General features: G+C 56.1%; 1 protein-coding gene across 3 annotated transcripts in view; it reads left to right on the top strand.

Moving 5' to 3' along the window:
- The window catches only part of bmper (BMP binding endothelial regulator), a 159,304-nt gene that overhangs the window by 70,009 nt on the left and 66,654 nt on the right, over positions 1-22,641 (top strand). For all 3 annotated transcript variants that reach the window (XR_005943271.1, XM_041189104.1, XM_041189105.1), the window contains 2 exons: positions 20,849-20,948; positions 21,648-21,757. Coding sequence is in view for 2 of the 3 variants with exons in the window: in XM_041189104.1 (XP_041045038.1) it covers positions 20,849-20,948; positions 21,648-21,757 (210 nt within the window). In the remaining variant the exon portion in view is untranslated. The remainder of the gene's footprint in view (positions 1-20,848; positions 20,949-21,647; positions 21,758-22,641) is intronic.

Genomic DNA, 22,641 nt, shown 5'->3' on the forward strand with positions numbered 1-22,641 from the left:
CCCCACCCACCCACCTTCTCCCCATATCCCTCAGCCCCCACCTACCCACCTTCTCCCCATATCCATCAATCCCCACCCACCCACCTTCTCCCCATCTCCCTCAGCCCCCACCTACCCACCTTCTCCCCATATCCATCAATCCCCACCTACCCACCTTCTCCCCATATCCATCAATCCCCACCTACCCACCTTCTCCCCATGTCCCTCAGTCCCCACCTACCCACCTTCTCCCCATATCCCTCAGCCCCCAGCTACCCACCTTCTCCCCATATCCATCAATCCCCACCTACCCACCTTCTCCCCATGTCCATCAATCCCCACCTACCCACCTTCTCCCCATAGCCCTCAGTCCCCACCTACCCACCTTCTCCCCATGTCCATCAATCCCCACCTACCCACCTTCTCCCCATATCCCTCAGCCCCCACCTACCCACCTTCTCCCCATGTCCATCAATCCCCACCTACCCACCTTCTCCCCATATCCATCAATCCCCACCTACCCACCTTCTCCCCATATCCCTCAGCCCCCACCTACCCACCTTCTCCCCATGTCCATCAATCCCCACCTACCCACCTTCTCCCCATATCCATCAATCCCCACCTACCCACCTTCTCCCCATATCCATCAATCCCCACCTACCCACCTTCTCCCCATATCCATCAATCCCCACCTACCCACCTTCTCCCCATGTCCCTCAGCCCCCACCTACCCACCTTCTCCCCATGTCCCTCAGCCCCCACCTACCCACCTTCTCCCCATATCCATCAATCCCCACCTACCCACCTTCTCCCCATATCCATCAATCCCCACCTACCCACCTTCTCCCCATATCCATCAATCCCCACCTACCCACCTTCTCCCCATGTCCCTCAGCCCCCACCTACCCACCTTCTCCCCATGTCCATCAATCCCCAGCTACCCACCTTCTCCCCATATCCATCAATCCCCACCTACCCAATTTCGCCCCTTGTCCCTCAATCCCCACCTACCCACCTTCTCCCCATATCCATCAATCCCCACCTACCCACCTTCTCCCCATGTCCCTCAGCCCCCACCTACCCACCTTCTCCCCATATCCCTCAGCCCCCACCTACCCACCTTCTCCCCATATCCATCAATCCCCACCTACCCACCTTCTCCCCATATCGATCAGTCCCCACCTACCCACCTTCTCCCCATGTCCCTCAATCCCCACCTACCCACCTTCTCCCCATATCCCTCAGCCCCCACCTACCCAACTTCTCCCCATGTCCATCAGTCCCCACCTACCCACCTTCTCCCCATATCCATCAATCCCCACCTACCCACCTTCTCCCCATATCCATCAATCCCCACCTACCCACCTTCTCCCCATATCCATCAATCCCCACCTACCCACATTCTCCCCTTGTCCCTCAGCCCCCACCTACCCACCTTCTCCCCATGTCCATCAATCCCCAGCTACCCACCTTCTCCCCATATCCATCAATCCCCACCTACCCACCTTCTCCCCATATCCATCAATCCCCACCTACCCACCTTCTCCCCATGTCCCTCAGCCCCCACCTACCCACCTTCTCCCCATATCCATCAATCCCCTCCTACCCACCTTCTCCCCATATCCATCAATCCCCACCTACCCACCTTCTCCCCATGTCCCTCAGTCCCCACCTACCCACCTTCTCCCCATATCCCTCAGCCCCCAGCTACCCACCTTCTCCCCATATCCATCAATCCCCAGCTACCCACCTTCTCCCCATGTCCATCAATCCCCACCTACCCACCTTCTCCCCATAGCCCTCAGTCCCCACCTACCCACCTTCTCCCCATGTCCATCAATCCCCACCTACCCACCTTCTCCCCATATCCCTCAGCCCCCACCTACCCACCTTCTCCCCATGTCCATCAATCCCCACCTACCCACCTTCTCCCCATATCCATCAATCCCCATCTACCCACCTTCTCCCCATATCCCTCAGCCCCCACCTACCCACCTTCTCCCCATGTCCATCAATCCCCACCTACCCACCTTCTCCCCATATCCATCAATCCCCACCTACCCACCTTCTCCCCATATCCATCAATCCCCACCTACCCACCTTCTCCCCATATCCATCAATCCCCACCTACCCACCTTCTCCCCATGTCCCTCAGCCCCCACCTACCCACCTTCTCCCCATGTCCCTCAGCCCCCACCTACCCACCTTCTCCCCATATCCATCAATCCCCACCTACCCACCTTCTCCCCATATCCATCAATCCCCACCTACCCACCTTCTCCCCATATCCATCAATCCCCACCTACCCACCTTCTCCCCATGTCCCTCAGCCCCCACCTACCCACCTTCTCCCCATGTCCATCAATCCCCAGCTACCCACCTTCTCCCCATATCCATCAATCCCCACCTACCCAATTCGCCCCTTGTCCCTCAATCCCCACCTACCCACCTTCTCCCCATATCCATCAATCCTCACCTACCCACCTTCTCCCCATGTCCCTCAGCCCCCACCTACCCACCTTCTCCCCATATCCCTCTGCCCCCACCTACCCACCTTCTCCCCATATCCATCAATCCCCACCTACCCACCTTCTCCCCATATCGATCAGTCCCCACCTACCCACCTTCTCCCCATGTCCCTCAATCCCCACCTACCCACCTTCTCCCCATATCCCTCAGCCCCCACCTACCCACCTTCTCCCCATGTCCATCAGTCCCCACCTACCCACCTTCTCCCCATATCCATCAATCCCCACCTACCCACCTTCTCCCCATATCCATCAATCCCCACCTACCCACCTTCTCCCCATATCCATCAATCCCCACCTACCCACATTCTCCCCATGTCCCTCAGCCCCCAGCTACCCACCTTCTCCCCATATCCATCAATCCCCACCTACCCACCTTCTCCCCTTATCCCTCAATCCCCACCTACCCACCTTCTCCCCATATCCATCAATCCCCACCTACCCACCTTCTCCCCATGTCCCTCAGCCCCCACCCACCCACCTTCTCCCCATATCCCTCAGCCCCCACCTACCCACCTTCTCCCCATATCCATCAATCCCCACCCACCCACCTTCTCCCCATATCCCTCAGCCCCCACCTACCCACCTTCTCCCCTTATCCATCAATCCCCACCTACCCACCTTCTCCCCATATCCATCAATCCCCACCTACCCACCTTCTCCCCATGTCCCTCAGTCCCCACCTACCCACCTTCTCCCCATATCCCGCAGCCCCCAGCTACCCACCTTCTCCCCATATCCATCAATCCCCACCTACCCACCTTCTCCCCATGTCCATCAATCCCCACCTACCCACCTTCTCCCCATGTCCCTCAGCCCCCACCTACCCACCTTCTACCCATGTCCCTCAGCCCCCACCTACCCACCTTCTCCCCATATCCATCAATCCCCACCTACCCACCTTCTCCCCATATCCATCAATCCCCACCTACCCACCTTCTCCCCATATCCATCAATCCCCACCTACCCACCTTCTCCCCATGTCCCTCAGCCCCCACCTACCCACCTTCTCCCCATGTCCATCAATCCCCAGCTACCCACCTTCTCCCCATATCCATCAATCCCCACCTACCCACTTTCGCCCCTTGTCCCTCAATCCCCACCTACCCACCTTCTCCCCATATCCATCAATCCCCACCTACCCACCTTCTCCCCATGTCCCTCAGCCCCCACCTACCCACCTTCTCCCCATATCCCTCAGCCCCCACCTACCCACCTTCTCCCCATATCCATCAATCCCCACCTACCCACCTTCTCCCCATATCGATCAGTCCCCACCTACCCACCTTCTCCCCATGTCCCTCAATCCCCACCTACCCACCTTCTCCCCATATCCCTCAGCCCCCACCTACCCAACTTCTCCCCATGTCCATCAGTCCCCACCTACCCACCTTCTCCCCATATCCATCAATCCCCACCTACCCACCTTCTCCCCATATCCATCAATCCCCACCTACCCACCTTCTCCCCATATCCATCAATCCCCACCTACCCACATTCTCCCCTTGTCCCTCAGCCCCCACCTACCCACCTTCTCCCCATGTCCATCAATCCCCAGCTACCCACCTTCTCCCCATATCCATCAATCCCCACCTACCCACCTTCTCCCCATATCCATCAATCCCCACCTACCCTCCTTTTCCCCATGTCCCTCAGCCCCCACCTACCCACCTTCTCCCCATATCCATCAATCCCCTCCTACCCACCTTCTCCCCATATCCATCAATCCCCACCTACCCACCTTCTCCCCATGTCCCTCAGTCCCCACCTACCCACCTTCTCCCCATATCCCTCAGCCCCCAGCTACCCACCTTCTCCCCATATCCATCAATCCCCAGCTACCCACCTTCTCCCCATGTCCATCAATCCCCACCTACCCACCTTCTCCCCATAGCCCTCAGTCCCCCACCTACCCACCTTCTCCCCATGTCCATCAATCCCCACCTACCCACCTTCTCCCCATATCCCTCAGCCCCACCGTACCCACCTTCTCCCCATGTCCATCAATCCCCACCTACCCACCTTCTCCCCATATCCATCAATCCCCATCTACCCACCTTCTCCCCATATCCCTCAGCCCCCACCTACCCACCTTCTCCCCATGTCCATCAATCCCCACCTACCCACCTTCTCCCCATATCCATCAATCCCCACCTACCCACCTTCTCCCCATTTCCATCAATCCCCACCTACCCACCTTCTCCCCATATCCATCAATCCCCACCTACCCACCTTCTCCCCATATCCCTCAGCCCCCACCTACCCACCTTCTCCCCATGTCCATCATCCCCACCTACCCACCTTCTCCCCATATCCCTCAGCCCCACCTTCCCACCTTCCTCCTCCCATGATCCATCAATCCCCACCTACCCACCTTCTCCCCATATCCATCAATCCCCACCTACCCACCTTCTCCCCATATCCCTCAATCCCCACCTACACACCTTCTCCCCATGTCCATCAATCCCCACCTACCCACCTTCTCCCCATGTCCCTCAGCCCCCACCTACCCACCTTCTCCCCATGATCCATCAAGCCCCCACCTACCCACCTTCTCCCCATATCCATCATCCCCACCTACCCACCTTCTCCCCATATCCATCATGCCCCACCTACCCACCTTCTCCCCATTCCATCAATCCCCACCTACCCACCTTCTCCCCATATCCATCAATCCCCACCTACCCACCTTCTCCCCATGTCCATCAATCCCCACCTACCCACATTTTCCCCATATCCCTCAGCCCCACCTACCCACCTTCTCCCCATATCCCTCAATCCCCCACCTACCCACCTTCTCCCCATATCCATCAATCCCCACCTACCCACCTTCTCCCCATATCCCTCAGCCCCCACCTACCACCTTCTCCCCATGTCCATCAATCCCCACCTACCCACCTTCTCCCCATATCCCTCAATCCCCACCTACCCACCTTCTCCCCATATCCCTCAGCCCCACCTACCCACCTTCTCCCCATATCCATCAATCCCCACCTACCCACCTTCTCCCCATAGCCATCAATCCCCACCTACCCACCTTCTCCCCATGTCCATCAATCCCCCACCTACCCACCTTCTCCCCATATCCCTCATCCCCACCTACCCACCTTCTCCCATGTCCATCAATCCCCACCTACCCACCTTCTCCCCATATCCCTCAGCCCCCACCTACCCACCTTCTCCCCATGTCCATCAGCCCCACCTACCCACCTTCTCCCCATATCCATCAATCCCCATCTACCCACCTTCTCCCCATATCCCTCAGCCCCCACCTACCCACCTTCTCCCCATGTCCATCAATCCCCACCTACCCAACTTCTCCCCATATCCATCAATCCCCACCTACCCACCTTCTCCCCATATCCATCAATCCCCACCTACCCACCTTCTCCCCATATCCATCAATCCCCACCTACCCACCTTCTCGCCATGTCCCTCAGCCCCCACCTACCCACCTTCTCCCCATGTCCCTCAGCCCCCACCTACCCACCTTCTCCCCATATCCATCAATCCCCACCTACCCACCTTCTCCCCATATCCATCAATCCCCACCTACCCACCTTCTCCCCAGATCCATCAATCCCCACCTACCCACCTTCTCCCCATGTCCCTCAGCCCCCACCTACCCACCTTCTCCCCATGTCCATCAATCCCCAGCTACCCACCTTCTCCCCATATCCATCAATCCCCACCTACCCAATTTCGCCCCTTGTCCCTCAATCCCCACCTACCCACCTTCTCCCCATATCCATCAATCCTCACCTACCCACCTTCTCCCCATGTCCCTCAGCCCCCACCTACCCACCTTCTCCCCATATCCCTCTGCCCCCACCTACCCACCTTCTCCCCATATCCATCAATCCCCACCTACCCACCTTCTCCCCATATCGATCAGTCCCCACCTACCCACCTTCTCCCCATGTCCCTCAATCCCCACCTACACACCTTCTCCCCATATCCCTCAGCCCCCACCTACCCACCTTCTCCCCATGTCCATCAGTCCCCACCTACCCACCTTCTCCCCATATCCATCAATCCCCACCTACCCACCTTCTCCCCATATCCATCAATCCCCACCTACCCACCTTCTCCCCATATCCATCAATCCCCACCTACCCACATTCTCCCCATGTCCCTCAGCCCCCAGCTACCCACCTTCTCCCCATATCCATCAATCCCCACCTACCCACCTTCTCCCCTTATCCCTCAATCCCCACCTACCCACCTTCTCCCCATATCCATCAATCCCCACCTACCCACCTTCTCCCCATGTCCCTCAGCCCCCACCCACCCACCTTCTCTCCATATCCCTCAGCCCCCACCTACCCACCTTCTCCCCATATCCATCAATCCCCACCCACCCACCTTCTCCCCATATCCCTCAGCCCCCACCTACCCACCTTCTCCCCTTATCCATCAATCCCCACCTACCCACCTTCTCCCCATATCCATCAATCCCCACCTACCCACCTTCTCCCCATGTCCCTCAGTCCCCACCTACCCACCTTCTCCCCATATCCCGCAGCCCCCAGCTACCCACCTTCTCCCCATATCCATCAATCCCCACCTACCCACCATCTCCCCAAGTCCATCAATCCCCACCTACCCACCTTCTCCCCATATCCCTCAGTCCCCACCTACCCACCTTCTCCCCATGTCCATCAATCCCCACCTACCCACCTTCTCCCCATATCCCTCAGCCCCCACCTACCCACCTTCTCCCCATGTCCATCAATCCCCACCTACCCACCTTCTCCCCATATCCATCAATCCCCACCTACCCACCTTCTCCCCATATCCCTCAGCCCCCACCTACCCACCTTCTCCCCATGTCCATTAATCCCCACCTACCTACCTTCTCCCCATATCCATCAATCCCCACCTACCCACCTTCTCCCCATATCCCTCAATCCCCACCTACCCACCTTCTCCCCATATCCATCAATCCCCACCTACCCACCTTCTCCCCATGTCCCTCAGCCCCCACCTACCCACCTTCTCCCCATGTCCCTCAGCCCCCACCTACCCACCTTCTCCCCATGTCCCTCAGCCCCCACCTACCCACCTTCTCCCCATATCCATCAATCCCCACCTACCCACCTTCTCCCCATATCCTTCAATCCCCACCTACCCACCTTCTCCCCATATCCATCAATCCCCACCTACCCACCTTCTCCCCATGTCCCTCAGCCCCCACCTACCCACCTTCTCCCCATGTCCATCAATCCCCACCTACCCACCTTCTCCCCATATCCATCAATCCCCACCTACCCAATTTCTCCCCTTATCCCTCAATCCCCACCTACCCACCTTCTCCCCATATCCATCAATCCCCACCTACCCACCTTCTCCCCATGTCCCTCAGCCGCCACCTACCCACCTTCTCCCCATATCCCTCAGCCCCCACCTACCCACCTTCTCCCCATATCCATCAATCCCCACCTACCCACCTTCTCCCCATATCCTTCAATCCCCACCTACCCACCTTCTCCCCATATCCATCAATCCCCACCTACCCACCTTCTCCCCATGTCCCTCAGCCCCCACCTACCCACCTTCTCCCCATGTCCCTCAATCCCCACCTACCCACCTTCTCCCCATATCCATCAATCCCCACCTACCCAATTTCTCCCCTTATCCCTCAATCCCCACCTACCCACCTTCTCCCCATATCCATCAATCCCCACCTACCCACCTTCTCCCCATGTCCCTCAGCCGCCACCTACCCACCTTCTCCCCATATCCCTCAGCCCCCACCTACCCACCTTCTCCCCATATCCATCAATCCCCACCTACCCACCTTCTCCCCATATCCCTCAGCCCCCACCTACCCACCTTCTCCCCATGTCCATCAGTCCCCACCTACCCACCTTCTCCCCATATCCATCAATCCCCACCTACCCACCTTCTCCCCATATCCATCAATCCCCACCTACCCACCTTCTCCCCATATCCATCAATCCCCACCTACCCACATTCTCCCCATGTCCCTCAGCCCCCACCTACCCACCTTCTCCCCATGTCCATCAATCCCCAGCTACCCACCTTCTCCCCATATCCATCAATCCCCACCTACCCACCTTCTCCCCTTATCCCTCAATCCCCACCTACCCACCTTCTCCCCATATCCATCAATCCCCACCTACCCACCTTCTCCCCATGTCCCTCAGCCCCCACCTACCCACCTTCTCCCCATATCCCTCAGCCCCCACCTGCCCACCTTCTCCCCATATCCATCAATCCCCACCTACCCACCTTCTCCCCATGTCCCTCAGCCCCCACCCACCCACCTTCTCCCCATATCCCTCAGCCCCCACCTACCCACCTTCTCCCCATATCCATCAATCCCCACCCACCCACCTTCTCCCCATATCCCTCAGCCCCCACCTACCCACCTTCTCCCCATATCCATCAATCCCCACCTACCCACCTTCTCCCCATGTCCATCAATCCCCACCTACCCACCTTCTCCCCATGTCCCTCAGTCCCCACCTACCCACCTTCTCCCCATATCCCTCAGCCCCCACCTACCCACCTTCTCCCCATATCCCTCAGCCCCCACCTAACCATCTTCTCCCCATATCCATCAATCCCCACCTACCCACCTTCTCCCCATGTCCCTCAGCCCCCACCTACCCACCTTCTCCCCATATCCATCAATCCCCACCTACCCACCTTCTCCCCATATCCATCAATCCCCACCTACCCACCTTCTCCCCATATCCATCAATCCCCATCTACCCACCTTCTCCCGATGTCCATCAATCCCCACCTACCCACCTTCTCCCCATATCCCTCAGTCCCCACCTACCCACCTTCTCCCCATGTCCATCAATCCCCACCTACCCACCTTCTCCCCATATCCCTCAGCCCCCACCTACCCACCTTCTCCTCATGTCCATCAATCCCCACCTACCCACCTTCTCCCCATATCCATCAATCCCCACCTACCCACCTTCTCCCCATATCCCTCAGCCCCCACCTACCCACCTTCTCCCCATGTCCATCAATCCCCACCTACCCACCTTCTCCCCATATCCATCAAACCCCAGCTACCCACCGTTTCCTCATATCCATCAATCCCCACCTACCCACCTTCTCCCCATGTCCATCAATCCCCACCTACCCACCTTCTCTCCATGTCCCTCAGCCCCCACCTACCCACCTTCTCCCCATGTCCCTCAGCCCCCACCTACCCACCTTCTCCCCATATCCATCAATCCCCACCTACCCACCTTCTCCCCATATCCATCAATCCCCACCTACCCACCTTCTCCCCATATCCATCAATCCCCACCTACCCACCTTCTCCCCATGTCCCTCAGCCCCCACCTACCCACCTTCTCCCCATGTCCATCAATCCCCAGCTACCCACCTTCTCCCCATATCCATCAATCCCCACCTACCCACCTTCTCCCCTTATCCCTCAATCCCCACCTACCCACCTTCTCCCGATATCCATCAATCCCCACCTACCCACCTTCTCCCCATATCCCTTAGCCCCCACCTACCCACCTTCTGCCCATATCCCTCAGCCCCCACCTACCCACCTTCTCCCCATATCCCTCAGCCCCCACCTACTCACCTTCTCCCCATGTCCATCAATCCCCACCTACCCACCTTCTCCCCATGTCCCTCAATCCCCACCTACCCACCTTCTCCCTATATCCCTCAGCCCCCACCTACCCACCTTCTCCCCATGTCCATCAGTCCCCACCTACCCACCTTCTCCCCATATCCATCAATCCCCACCTACCCACCTCCTCCCCATATCCCTCAGCCCCCACCTACCCACCTTCACCCCATGTCCATCAATCCCCACCTACCCACCTTCTCCCCATATCCCTCAGCCCCCACCTACCCACCTTCTCCCCATGTCCATCAATCCCCACCTACCCACCTTCTCCCCATGTCCCTCAGCCCCCACCTACCCACCTTCTCCCCATATCCATCAATCCCCACCTACCCACCTTCTCCCCTTATCCCTCAATCCCCACCTACCCACCTTCTCCCGATATCCATCAATCCCCACCTACCCACCTTCTCCCCATATCCCTTAGCCCCCACCTACCCACCTTCTGCCCATATCCCTCAGCCCCCACCTACCCACCTTCTCCCCATATCCCTCAGCCCCCACCTACTCACCTTCTCCCCATGTCCATCAATCCCCACCTACCCACCTTCTCCCCATATCCATCAATCCCCACCTACCCACCTTCTCCCCATATCCATCAATCCCCACCTACCCACCTTCTCCCCATATCCATCAATCCCCACCTACCCACCTTCTCCCCATGTCCCTCAGCCCCCACCTACCCACCTTCTCCCCATGTCCCTCAGCCCCCACCTACCCACCTTCTCCCCATATCCATCAATCCCCACCTACCCACCTTCTCCCCATATCCATCAATCCCCACCTACCCACCTTCTCCCCATATCCATCAATCCCCACCTACCCACCTTCTCCCCTTATCCCTCAATCCCCACCTACCCACCTTCTCCCCATATCCATCACTCCCCACCTACCCACCTTCTCCCCATGTCCCTCAGCCCCCACCCACCCACCTTCTCCCCATATCCCTCAGCCCCCACCTACCCACCTTCTCCCCATATCCATCAATCCCCACCCACCCACCTTCTCCCCATATCCCTCAGCCCCCACCTACCCACCTTCTCCCCTTATCCATCAATCCCCACCTACCCACCTTCTCCCCATATCCATCAATCCCCACCTACCCACCTTCTCCCCATGTCCCTCAGTCCACACCTACCCACCTTCTCCCCATATCCCGCAGCCCCCAGCTACGCACCTTCTCCCCATATCCATCAATCCGCACCTACCCACCTTCTCCCCATGTCCATCAATCCCCACCTACCCACCTTCTCCCCATGTCCCTCAGCCCCCACCTACCCACCTTCTCCCCATGTCCCTCAGCCCCCACCTACCCACCTTCTCCCCATATCCATCAATCCCCACCTACCCACCTTCTCCCCATATCCATCAATCCCCACCTACCCACCTTCTCCCCATATCCATCAATCCCCACCTACCCACCTTCTCCCCATGTCCCTCAGCCCCCACCTACCCACCTTCTCCCCATGTCCATCCATCCCCAGCTACCCACCTTCTCCCCATATCCATCAATCCCCACCTACCCAATTTCGCCCCTTGTCCCTCAATCCCCACCTACCCACCTTCTCCCCATATCCATCAATCCCCACCTACCCACCTTCTCCCCATGTCCCTCAGCCCCCACCTACCCACCTTCTCCCCATATCCCTCAGCCCCCACCTACCCACCTTCTCCCCATATCCATCAATCCCCACCTACCCACCTTCTCCCCATATCGATCAGTCCCCACCTACCCACCTTCTCCCCATGTCCCTCAATCCCCACCTACCCACCTTCTCCCCATATCCCTCAGCCCCCACCTACCCAACGTCTCCCCATGTCCATCAGTCCCCACCTACCCACCTTCTCCCCATATCCATCAATCCCCACCTACCCACCTTCTCCCCATATCCATCAATCCCCACCTACCCACCTTCTCCCCATATCCATCAATCCCCACCTACCCACATTCTCCCCTTGTCCCTCAGCCCTCACCTACCCACCTTCTCCCCATGTCCATCAATCCCCAGCTACCCACCTTCTCCCCATATCCATCAATCCCCACCTACCCACCTTCTCCCCATATCCATCAATCCCCACCTACCCACCTTCTCCCCATGTCCCTCAGCCCCCACCTACCCACCTTCTCCCCATATCCATCAATCCCCTCCTACCCACCTTCTCCCCATATCCATCAATCCCCACCTACCCACCTTCTCCCCATGTCCCTCAGTCCCCACCTACCCACCTTCTCCCCATATCCCTCAGCCCCCAGCTACCCACCTTCTCCCCATATCCATCAATCCCCAGCTACCCACCTTCTCCCCATGTCCATCAATTCCCACCTACCCACCTTCTCCCCATAGCCCTCAGTCCCCACCTACCCACCTTCTCCCCATGTCCATCAATCCCCACCTACCCACCTTCTCCCCATATCCCTCAGCCCCCACCTACCCACCTTCTCCCCATGTCCATCAATCCCCACCTACCCACCTTCTCCCCATATCCATCAATCCCCATCTACCCACCTTCTCCCCATATCCCTCAGCCCCCACCTACCCACCTTCTCCCCATGTCCATCAATCCCCACCTACCCACCTTCTCCCCATATCCATCAATCCCCACCTACCCACCTTCTCCCCATATCCATCAATCCCCACCTACCCACCTTCTCCCCATATCCATCAATCCCCACCTACCCACCTTCTCCCCATGTCCCTCAGCCCCCACCTACCCACCTTCTCCCCATGTCCCTCAGCCCCCACCTACCCACCTTCTCCCCATATCCATCAATCCCCACCTACCCACCTTCTCCCCATATCCATCAATCCCCACCTACCCACCTTCTCCCCATATCCATCAATCCCCACCTACCCACCTTCTCCCCATGTCCCTCAGCCCCCACCTACCCACCTTCTCCCCATGTCCATCAATCCCCAGCTACCCACCTTCTCCCCATATCCATCAATCCCCACCTACCCAATTTCGCCCCTTGTCCCTCAATCCCCACCTACCCACCTTCTCCCCATATCCATCAATCCTCACCTACCCACCTTCTCCCCATGTCCCTCAGCCCCCACCTACCCACCTTCTCCCCATATCCCTCTGCCCCCACCTACCCACCTTCTCCCCATATCCATCAATCCCCACCTACCCACCTTCTCCCCATATCGATCAGTCCCCACCTACCCACCTTCTCCCCATGTCCCTCAATCCCCACCTACCCACCTTCTCCCCATATCCCTCAGCCCCCACCTACCCACCTTCTCCCCATGTCCATCAGTCCCCACCTACCCACCTTCTCCCCATATCCATCAATCCCCACCTACCCACCTTCTCCCCATATCCATCAATCCCCACCTACCCACCTTCTCCCCATATCCATCAATCCCCACCTACCCACATTCTCCCCATGTCCCTCAGCCCCCAGCTACCCACCTTCTCCCCATATCCATCAATCCCCACCTACCCACCTTCTCCCCTTATCCCTCAATCCCCACCTACCCACCTTCTCCCCATATCCATCAATCCCCACCTACCCACCTTCTCCCCATGTCCCTCAGCCCCCACCCACCCACCTTCTCCCCATATCCCTCAGCCCCCACCTACCCACCTTCTCCCCATATCCATCAATCCCCACCCACCCACCTTCTCCCCATATCCCTCAGCCCCCACCTACCCACCTTCTCCCCTTATCCATCAATCCCCACCTACCCACCTTCTCCCCATATCCATCAATCCCCACCTACCCACCTTCTCCCCATGTCCCTCAGTCCCCACCTACCCACCTTCTCCCCATATCCCGCAGCCCCCAGCTACCCACCTTCTCCCCATATCCATCAATCCCCACCTACCCACCTTCTCCCCATGTCCATCAATCCCCACCTACCCACCTTCTCCCCATATCCCTCAGTCCCCACCTACCCACCTTCTCCCCATGTCCATCAATCCCCACCTACCCACCTTCTCCCCATATCCCTCAGCCCCCACCTACCCACCTTCTCCCCATGTCCATCAATCCCCACCTACCCACCTTCTCCCCATATCCATCAATCCCCACCTACCCACCTTCTCCCCATATCCCTCAGCCCCCACCTACCCACCTTCTCCCCATGTCCATCAATCCCCACCTACCTACCTTCTCCCCATATCCATCAATCCCCACCTACCCACCTTCTCCCCTTATCCCTCAATCCCCACCTACCCACCTTCTCCCCATATCCATCAATCCCCACCTACCCACCTTCTCCCCATGTCCCTCAGCCCCCACCTACCCACCTTCTCCCCATGTCCCTCAGCCCCCACCTACCCACCTTCTCCCCATGTCCCTCAGCCCCCACCTACCCACCTTCTCCCCATATCCATCAATCCCCACCTACCCACCTTCTCCCCATATCCTTCAATCCCCACCTACCCACCTTCTCCCCATATCCATCAATCCCCACCTACCCACCTTCTCCCCATGTCCCTCAGCCCCCACCTACCCACCTTCTCCCCATGTCCATCAATCCCCACCTACCCACCTTCTCCCCATATCCATCAATCCCCACCTACCCAATTTCTCCCCTTATCCCTCAATCCCCACCTACCCACCTTCTCCCCATATCCATCAATCCCCACCTACCCACCTTCTCCCCATGTCCCTCAGCCGCCACCTACCCACCTTCTCCCCATATCCCTCAGCCCCCACCTACCCACCTTCTCCCCATATCCATCAATCCCCACCTACCCACCTTCTCCCCATATCGATCAATCCCCACCTACCCACCTTCTCCCCATGTTCTTCAATCCCCACCTACCCACCTTCTCCCCATATCCCTCAGCCCCCACCTACCCACCTTCTCCCCATGTCCATCAGTCCCCACCTACCCACCTTCTCCCCATATCCATCAATCCCCACCTACCCACCTTCTCCCCATATCCATCAATCCCCACCTACCCACCTTCTCCCCATATCCATCAATCCCCACCTACCCACATTCTCCCCATGTCCCTCAGCCCCCACCTACCCACCTTCTCCCCATGTCCATCAATCCCCAGCTACCCACCTTCTCCCCATATCCATCAATCCCCACCTACCCACCTTCTCCCCTTATCACTCAATCCCCACCTACCCACCTTCTCCCCATATCCATCAATCCCCACCTACCCACCTTCTCCCCATGTCCCTCAGCCCCCACCTACCCACCTTCTCCCCATATCCCTCAGCCCCCACCTGCCCACCTTCTCCCCATATCCATCAATCCCCACCTACCCACCTTCTCCCCATGTCCCTCAGCCCCCACCCACCCACCTTCTCCCCATATCCCTCAGCCCCCACCTACCCACCTTCTCCCCATATCCATCAATCCCCACCCACCCACCTTCTCCCCATATCCCTCAGCCCCCACCTACCCACCTTCTCCCCATATCCATCAATCCCCACCTACCCACCTTCTCCCCATGTCCATCAATCCCCACCTACCCACCTTCTCCCCATGTCCCTCAGTCCCCACCTACCCACCTTCTCCCCATATCCCTCAGCCCCCACCTACCCACCTTCTCCCCATATCCCTCAGCCCCCACCTAACCATCTTCTCCCCATATCCATCAATCCCCACCTACCCACCTTCTCCCCATGTCCCTCAGCCCCCACCTACCCACCTTCTCCCCATATCCATCAATCCCCACCTACCCACCTTCTCCCCATATCCATCAATCCCCACCTACCCACCTTCTCCCCATATCCATCAATCCCCATCTACCCACCTTCTCCCCATGTCCATCAATCCCCACCTACCCACCTTCTCCCCATATCCCTCAGTCCCCACCTACCCACCTTCTCCCCATGTCCATCAATCCCCACCTACCCACCTTCTCCCCATATCCCTCAGCCCCCACCTACCCACCTTCTCCTCATGTCCATCAATCCCCACCTACCCACCTTCTCCCCATATCCATCAATCCCCACCTACCCACCTTCTCCCCATATCCCTCAGCCCCCACCTACCCACCTTCTCCCCATGTCCATCAATCCCCACCTACCCACCTTCTCCCCATATCCATCAAACCCCAGCTACCCACCGTTTCCTCATATCCATCAATCCCCACCTACCCACCTTCTCCCCATGTCCATCAATCCCCACCTACCCACCTTCTCTCCATGTCCCTCAGCCCCCACCTACCCACCTTCTCCCCATGTCCCTCAGCCCCCACCTACCCACCTTCTCCCCATATCCATCAATCCCCACCTACCCACCTTCTCCCCATATCCATCAATCCCCACCTACCCACCTTCTCCCCATATCCATCAATCCCCACCTACCCACCTTCTCCCCATGTCCCTCAGCCCCCACCTACCCACCTTCTCCCCATGTCCATCAATCCCCAGCTACCCACCTTCTCCCCATATCCATCAATCCCCACCTACCCACCTTCTCCCCTTATCCCTCAATCCCCACCTACCCACCTTCTCCCGATATCCATCAATCCCCACCTACCCACCTTCTCCCCATATCCCTTAGCCCCCACCTACCCACCTTCTGCCCATATCCCTCAGCCCCCACCTACCCACCTTCTCCCCATATCCCTCAGCCCCCACCTACTCACCTTCTCCCCATGTCCATCAATCCCCACCTACCCACCTTCTCCCCATGTCCCTCAATCCCCACCTACCCACCTTCTCCCTATATCCCTCAGCCCCCACCTACCCACCTTCTCCCCATGTCCATCAGTCCCCACCTACCCACCTTCTCCCCATATCCATCAATCCCCACCTACCCACCTCCTCCCCATATCCCTCAGCCCCCACCTACCCACCTTCACCCCATGTCCATCAATCCCCACCTACCCACCTTCTCCCCATATCCCTCAGCCCCCACCTACCCACCTTCTCCCCATGTCCATCAATCCCCACCTACCCACCTTCTCCCCATGTCCCTCAGCCCCCACCTACCCACCTTCTCCCCATATCCCTCAGCCCCCACCTACCCACCTTCTCCCCATGTCCCTCAGCCCCCACCTACCCACCTTCTCCCCATGTCCATCAATCCCCACCTACCCACCTTCTCCCCATATCCCTCAGTCCCCACCTACCCACCTTCTCCCCATATCCATCAATCCCCACCTACCCACCTTCTCCCCATATCCATCAATCCCCACCTACCCACCTTCTACCCATATCCATCAATCCCCACCTACCCACCTTCTCCCCATATCCATCAATCCCCACCTACCCACCTTCTACCCATATCCATCAATCCCCACCTACCCACTTTCTCCCCATGTCCCTCAGCCCCCACCTACCCACCTTCTCCCCATGTCCATCAATCCTCAGCTACCCACCTTCTCCCCATGTCCCTCAGCCCCCACCTTCCCACCTTCTCCCCATGTCCATCAATCCCCAGCTACCCACCTTCTCCCCATGTCCATCAGCCCCCACCTACCCACCTTCTCCCCTTATCCCTTAATCCCCAGCTACCCACCTTCTCCCCATATCCCTCAGCCCCCACCTACCCACCTTCTCCCCATGTCCGTCAATCTCCACTTACCCACCTTCTCTCCATATCCATCAATCCCCACCTACCCACCTTCTCCCCATAACCATCAATCCCCACCTACCCACCTTCTCCCCATGTCCATCAATCCCCACCTACCCACCTTCTCCCCATGTCCTTCAGCCCCTACCTACCCACCTTCTCCCCATATCCCTCAGCCCCCACCTACCCACCTTCTCCCCATATCCCTCTGTTCGCACCTACCCACCTTCTCTCCATGTCCCTCAGCCCCCACCTACCCACCTTCTCCCCATGTCCCTCAGCCCCCACCTACCCACCTTCTCCCCATATCCCTCTGTCCCCACCTACCCACCTTCTCCCCATGTCCCTCAGCCCCCACCTACCCACCTTCTCCCCATATCCCTCAGTCCCCACCTACCCACCTTCTCCCCATATCCATCAATCCCCACCTACCCACCTTCTCCCCATGTCTCTCAGTCCCTCACTGTAAATCTCACTGTTTAAATATTAGTCATAAACTGAAAGACCATCCAGTTTTCACTTCTGTTGACTGAGGCATTCGGGACTGAGCATAATCTCTGTCTCCGTCTGACTGACTCGCTCCCTTCCCTGGCCCAGCCACACAGCCTGGGACAGTTCTGCTTCAGTGAGCAGAATTGCTGATCTTGGGGTGTATTTAATTTTTATTTGCCTCTGTGACAGAATAATCTGAACTATTTTGCTCTGTGATTTTACCCAAAGCTACACTTTGTTACTGAATGATTTGTCTTTACTGATTTGCCAGGTAGAGCAGTTTTAGTGGGTGGGATTTTCTGGTCCAGCCAGTGGTCTACATCATCGCCCATGGGATGGGGAAATTGCGGCCAGTGCCTCTCGTTCAGAAGCCTCACCCACCCACTCACCTTGTTTCAGAGTACGGGTGGTCACAGGGATATGTTTGAATTCTCCAACAGTGAAACCAGATGGCTCTGGGAAGAAAGATGTTCAACATCTGAAACTTTTAATGTCAGTTAACAGAACATCCAGTGCTACTTTTCTGTTGCTTCTGCACATGATGTAATTGTGATCTCAGCAATGTTACAACAACACACACTCCTAATCTGCACAATCAGAACTGGAAGCTCATGACAAGGTACAGCTTGGATTTCACCCTCACTATACATTTCCCTGAAAGCTTTGTGCTTTGTGTGACAGCTGAACACTACACTGAGCCCCGGACAAGCTAATCTCTAGGCCCAGTCCAGACCCTCTCGTTCACTGGGATCCACAGGGACCTCACACCCTGAAAGCAGAGATCCTGACCAATGCTTAAGGTGAATTACAAAAGAATATCTTGACATTGTCCAAGCTCCTGACAGTAATTGTGGCTCTAGCTGCTGCACTTGATTGTTTTAACACGCTCAGAGAGCTGGGAGATTCAGTCTCGCTGGATCTATCCTGTACCTTTCCTTGAGAATAGAAACTCTGACTGACACCAGCAAGTTCACAGTAAGCCCCTCCTTTCTACTGGAAACTTGCAACTGGGGGCTTACAACTGGTGTAGCTCCTAACCTGCCTGGAACAGTCACAGCACCTCTACAAATTACAGGCTGCACGGAGACTCGCATCCTGATTTTCAGGCAATAAACTGGAAGCTGGAAACTCCCCTTCTCCACCTCCCCCTTCAACCACCGGCCTCATCCCTCTCCTCCCAGACCCCTCACTTCCCCATCCCTCTTCTCCCGCAACCCATATACCCCCCCAACTCTCCCCATTCCCCCCACTTCTGCTGCTCCATTCCTTACCCCCACTCCGCCCCACACTCCCTACATCTCTTTCCCACTCCTTTCCTCAAACCCCTTCCCCCACTCCTTCACCACTCTTCCCCCCACCTTCCTTCCACTCCAACCTCCCACTTCTCTCCCATTCCCCCTACTCCAAACCCCCACTCCTCCTCTCACTCCCCCACACCTTCTCCCTCCCCCACAAGCCTTCTCCCTGCTTTGTCCTCACTCCTCCACTCCTTCCCTACTCTTCCTCTCTCCCACCGTTCCTCCCTCCACTCCCTGAACCGTGGCTATGGTTACAGGCAGAGGGAGGAGGAGAGCAGGTGTTATGTACGCTGTTGCTCCTGGCCGCTGTGTTTGTGTGTTTGTCAATCAGCAGGAATGGTTTCCCGATCAGAAGTTAGAGTCTGTTCCCCTTTGAGATGCACAACAGCAGGTTTTTCTCGTTCACCTTTTCTTATGGTAATACGTTTATTTTACCATCATTGATGAAAATAGCCTGTTTAGCTTGGATACTTTTCAAATTTTAATGAGTGCTGTCTGTTGTAGAAGAATTATTGCACTTAAAAGAGCCTCTGCTGATTGTAGTTCTGCTTCTGGACCTGCCACTTGTACACTGATACCGTGCATACTGTATATACTCACTGCGTGTACTCAATTTAATAACCAGATCATTCCCTTTGAAGTAAATTTCAGAATAAAGCACATAAAATGACTTCACTTAAATCCAGATATCATTTTATGCCAATGACGTATTCCTCAGTCCTACAGTATGAAGAATTCTCTCTGAATAAGGGAAGGATATTAGAATTCTGCAGAACAGGAGGATGCCATTCAGCCCATCATGCATATGATGGCCCTATGAAAGAGCCAGTTAGTCCCATGCCCCTGTTCTTTCCCCACAGCCTTGCAATCTTTTCCCCTTCAAATATTTATCCAATTCCCCTTTTGAAAGTTCCTTTCATGCAGCACGTTCTAGATCACAACTCCTCACTGAGTAAAAAAATTCTCCTCATCTCCCCCTCTGGTTCCTTTGTCAATTATCCTAAATCTGTGTCCCTCTGATTACTGACCCTCCTGTCACTGGAAACAGTTACTCTGTAACATCACAGTCACTTTGCACACAGCAAGCTCCCACAAGCAGCAAAAGGAGAGGAATGGCCAGACAATCTGTTTTACTGATTCTGACTCGCTTGTTGGAAGATCCATAAATTACAAAAAGTAATATCTAGTACCAGGTTCCAGCCTTTCTAATCATACAGCAATACAAAGAGGCAGAGCTGAGTCTGTATTCTTATGTAGACATTGTCCCTCTTGTGCGTTGGTCCAGACTATGGACTCAAGTCTCTGTAGCAAGAGCACTAAATGAACCTGACAGTTTTCTGCTAATTACAGGCTCTCGCTCGCTGTTAATGACTGATGTTAACGGGATGAAATGTCTGACGCTTGTGATCTCTTTGTGTACAGGCCGGCTCACTGCATTGCTCCCGAGAAATGTGCCCCATCCTCTCCTGCCCTCAGCATCTCAGTCAAGTGCCACCTGGAAAATGTTGCCCCAGATGTTTGGGTGAGTGGATATTCCATTTCCCTGAATTTTTCTGGGGTTAAAGGAGAGGATCCTGTATAATCCAATGATCCTCAGTACTTCACGGTGAATTCTAAGGTTATTTTGACAGGTTAATTTGGAACGTATCTCCCGATGAGGAACCAGTTGACAATAACTATCAAGAAAGACTGAACAGCTGGGGCTCTTTCCTCTAGAAAAGAGAGGGCTGAGGAGTGACCTAATAGTGGTCATTAAATTTATGAAGGGGTTTGATTGGACAAATGTTTCCACTTGTGGGGCAACCCAGAACCCGGGGCCATCAATTTAAGATTGTCACCAATAAATCCATTGGGGAATTCAGGAGAAACTTCTTCACCCAGAGAGCTGGGAGAGTGTGGAACTCACTCCACAGGGAGTGGTTGAGGTAAATAGTACAGATACATTTAAAGGGAAGCTGGATAAATATAACAGAGAAAGGAATAGAAAGATATACTGATAGGGGGAGATGGCGAGGGACTGGGAGGAGGCTCGTGTGGAGCACAAACACCAGCACGGAGCAGCTGGGCCGAATGGCCTGTGTCTGTTCCGCACAGCCGATGTAGTTCTGTGCAGTGACTGTTTTAGATGGTTGCTTCAATGCTCCCTGCATTTGGGAGGTGCAATTTAATGTCCATCCATATTTCCGGAAGGTTCTGCTCCCTCACGATGTCTTGTTTGCAGGTCAGCGCCGAGTGTTTGACCTGACGGCTGGGAGCTGTTTGTTTCACAGTGAGGTTTATGAAAATGGGAGTGCCTTCCAGCTTGATAACTGCACCATGTGTGTGTGTGAGGTATGTGTAACAGCTCATTTACACTCCGAGACTTTATAACACCCACAAGCTACAGAGTTCATCAGCTGCTGATCCACACAAGTGATTGTGGTCCTGGGGAGAGTGGGTGGGTATGGGGGCAGTGGGATTGACAATGGGAGTTAGGTCAGGAAGAGAGAGACCAGGAGAGACCCTAGGACCTGAATTTCCCTGACCCAGTGGGAATGGGGTTGGAGCCAGGGGTGGTGGGGGGTGGGGTGGGGAGGTTAGTGTTGGGGAGGGGTTAGTGTGGGGGTGAGCTGGAAAAATAAGGGGAAGACAGAGGTGGGAGGGGGAGCCAGGGGTGGGGTTATTTGCATTGGGATGGTTCCGCCGCCAGGGGAATTTCCTGGCCTGTCAGTTGGATTGTCTGGAGACAGCAGCCAATCAGATTGCTTAAAAACTCAGGGGCAATTTTGCGGCATTGAGAGACTGCCGGCCCGGCAGCCAATCAGGAGGCCTCCTTCAGGAAGATGGCTGAGCCGAATTTGTTACCTGCGTTAGCTCCCAATCCCAGGATCCCGACAGCCACAGGAAAATCTAGCCCCAGGAGATGGGATCACGGAGAGAGAGACCCCGGGAGACGGGTCAGGGAGAGAGAGAGAGACCCCAGGAGTCGGGTCAGGGGGAGAGACCCCGGGAGCTGAAATAAAACATTTGCTTGAATTTTGCTGATGAAAGTTTGGGAGTAACATTGAGAAATGTAATATCCACTTACTGCGCTCGATTCTCTCTTGGACTGAAGAAACCAGAAATCAGTTGCTATTTTAATTAGAAACATGGGTATGACAAAAACTCCTTTTTTGAAAAGAATAAAATTGACTCCCTAAGGATTTGATGCTTTTCTTTAATAAATAACAAAGAGA

This window comes from Carcharodon carcharias, chromosome 6 (genome assembly GCF_017639515.1).
Source record: "Carcharodon carcharias isolate sCarCar2 chromosome 6, sCarCar2.pri, whole genome shotgun sequence".
In the NCBI taxonomy this organism is placed as follows: Eukaryota; Metazoa; Chordata; class Chondrichthyes; order Lamniformes; family Lamnidae; genus Carcharodon; species Carcharodon carcharias.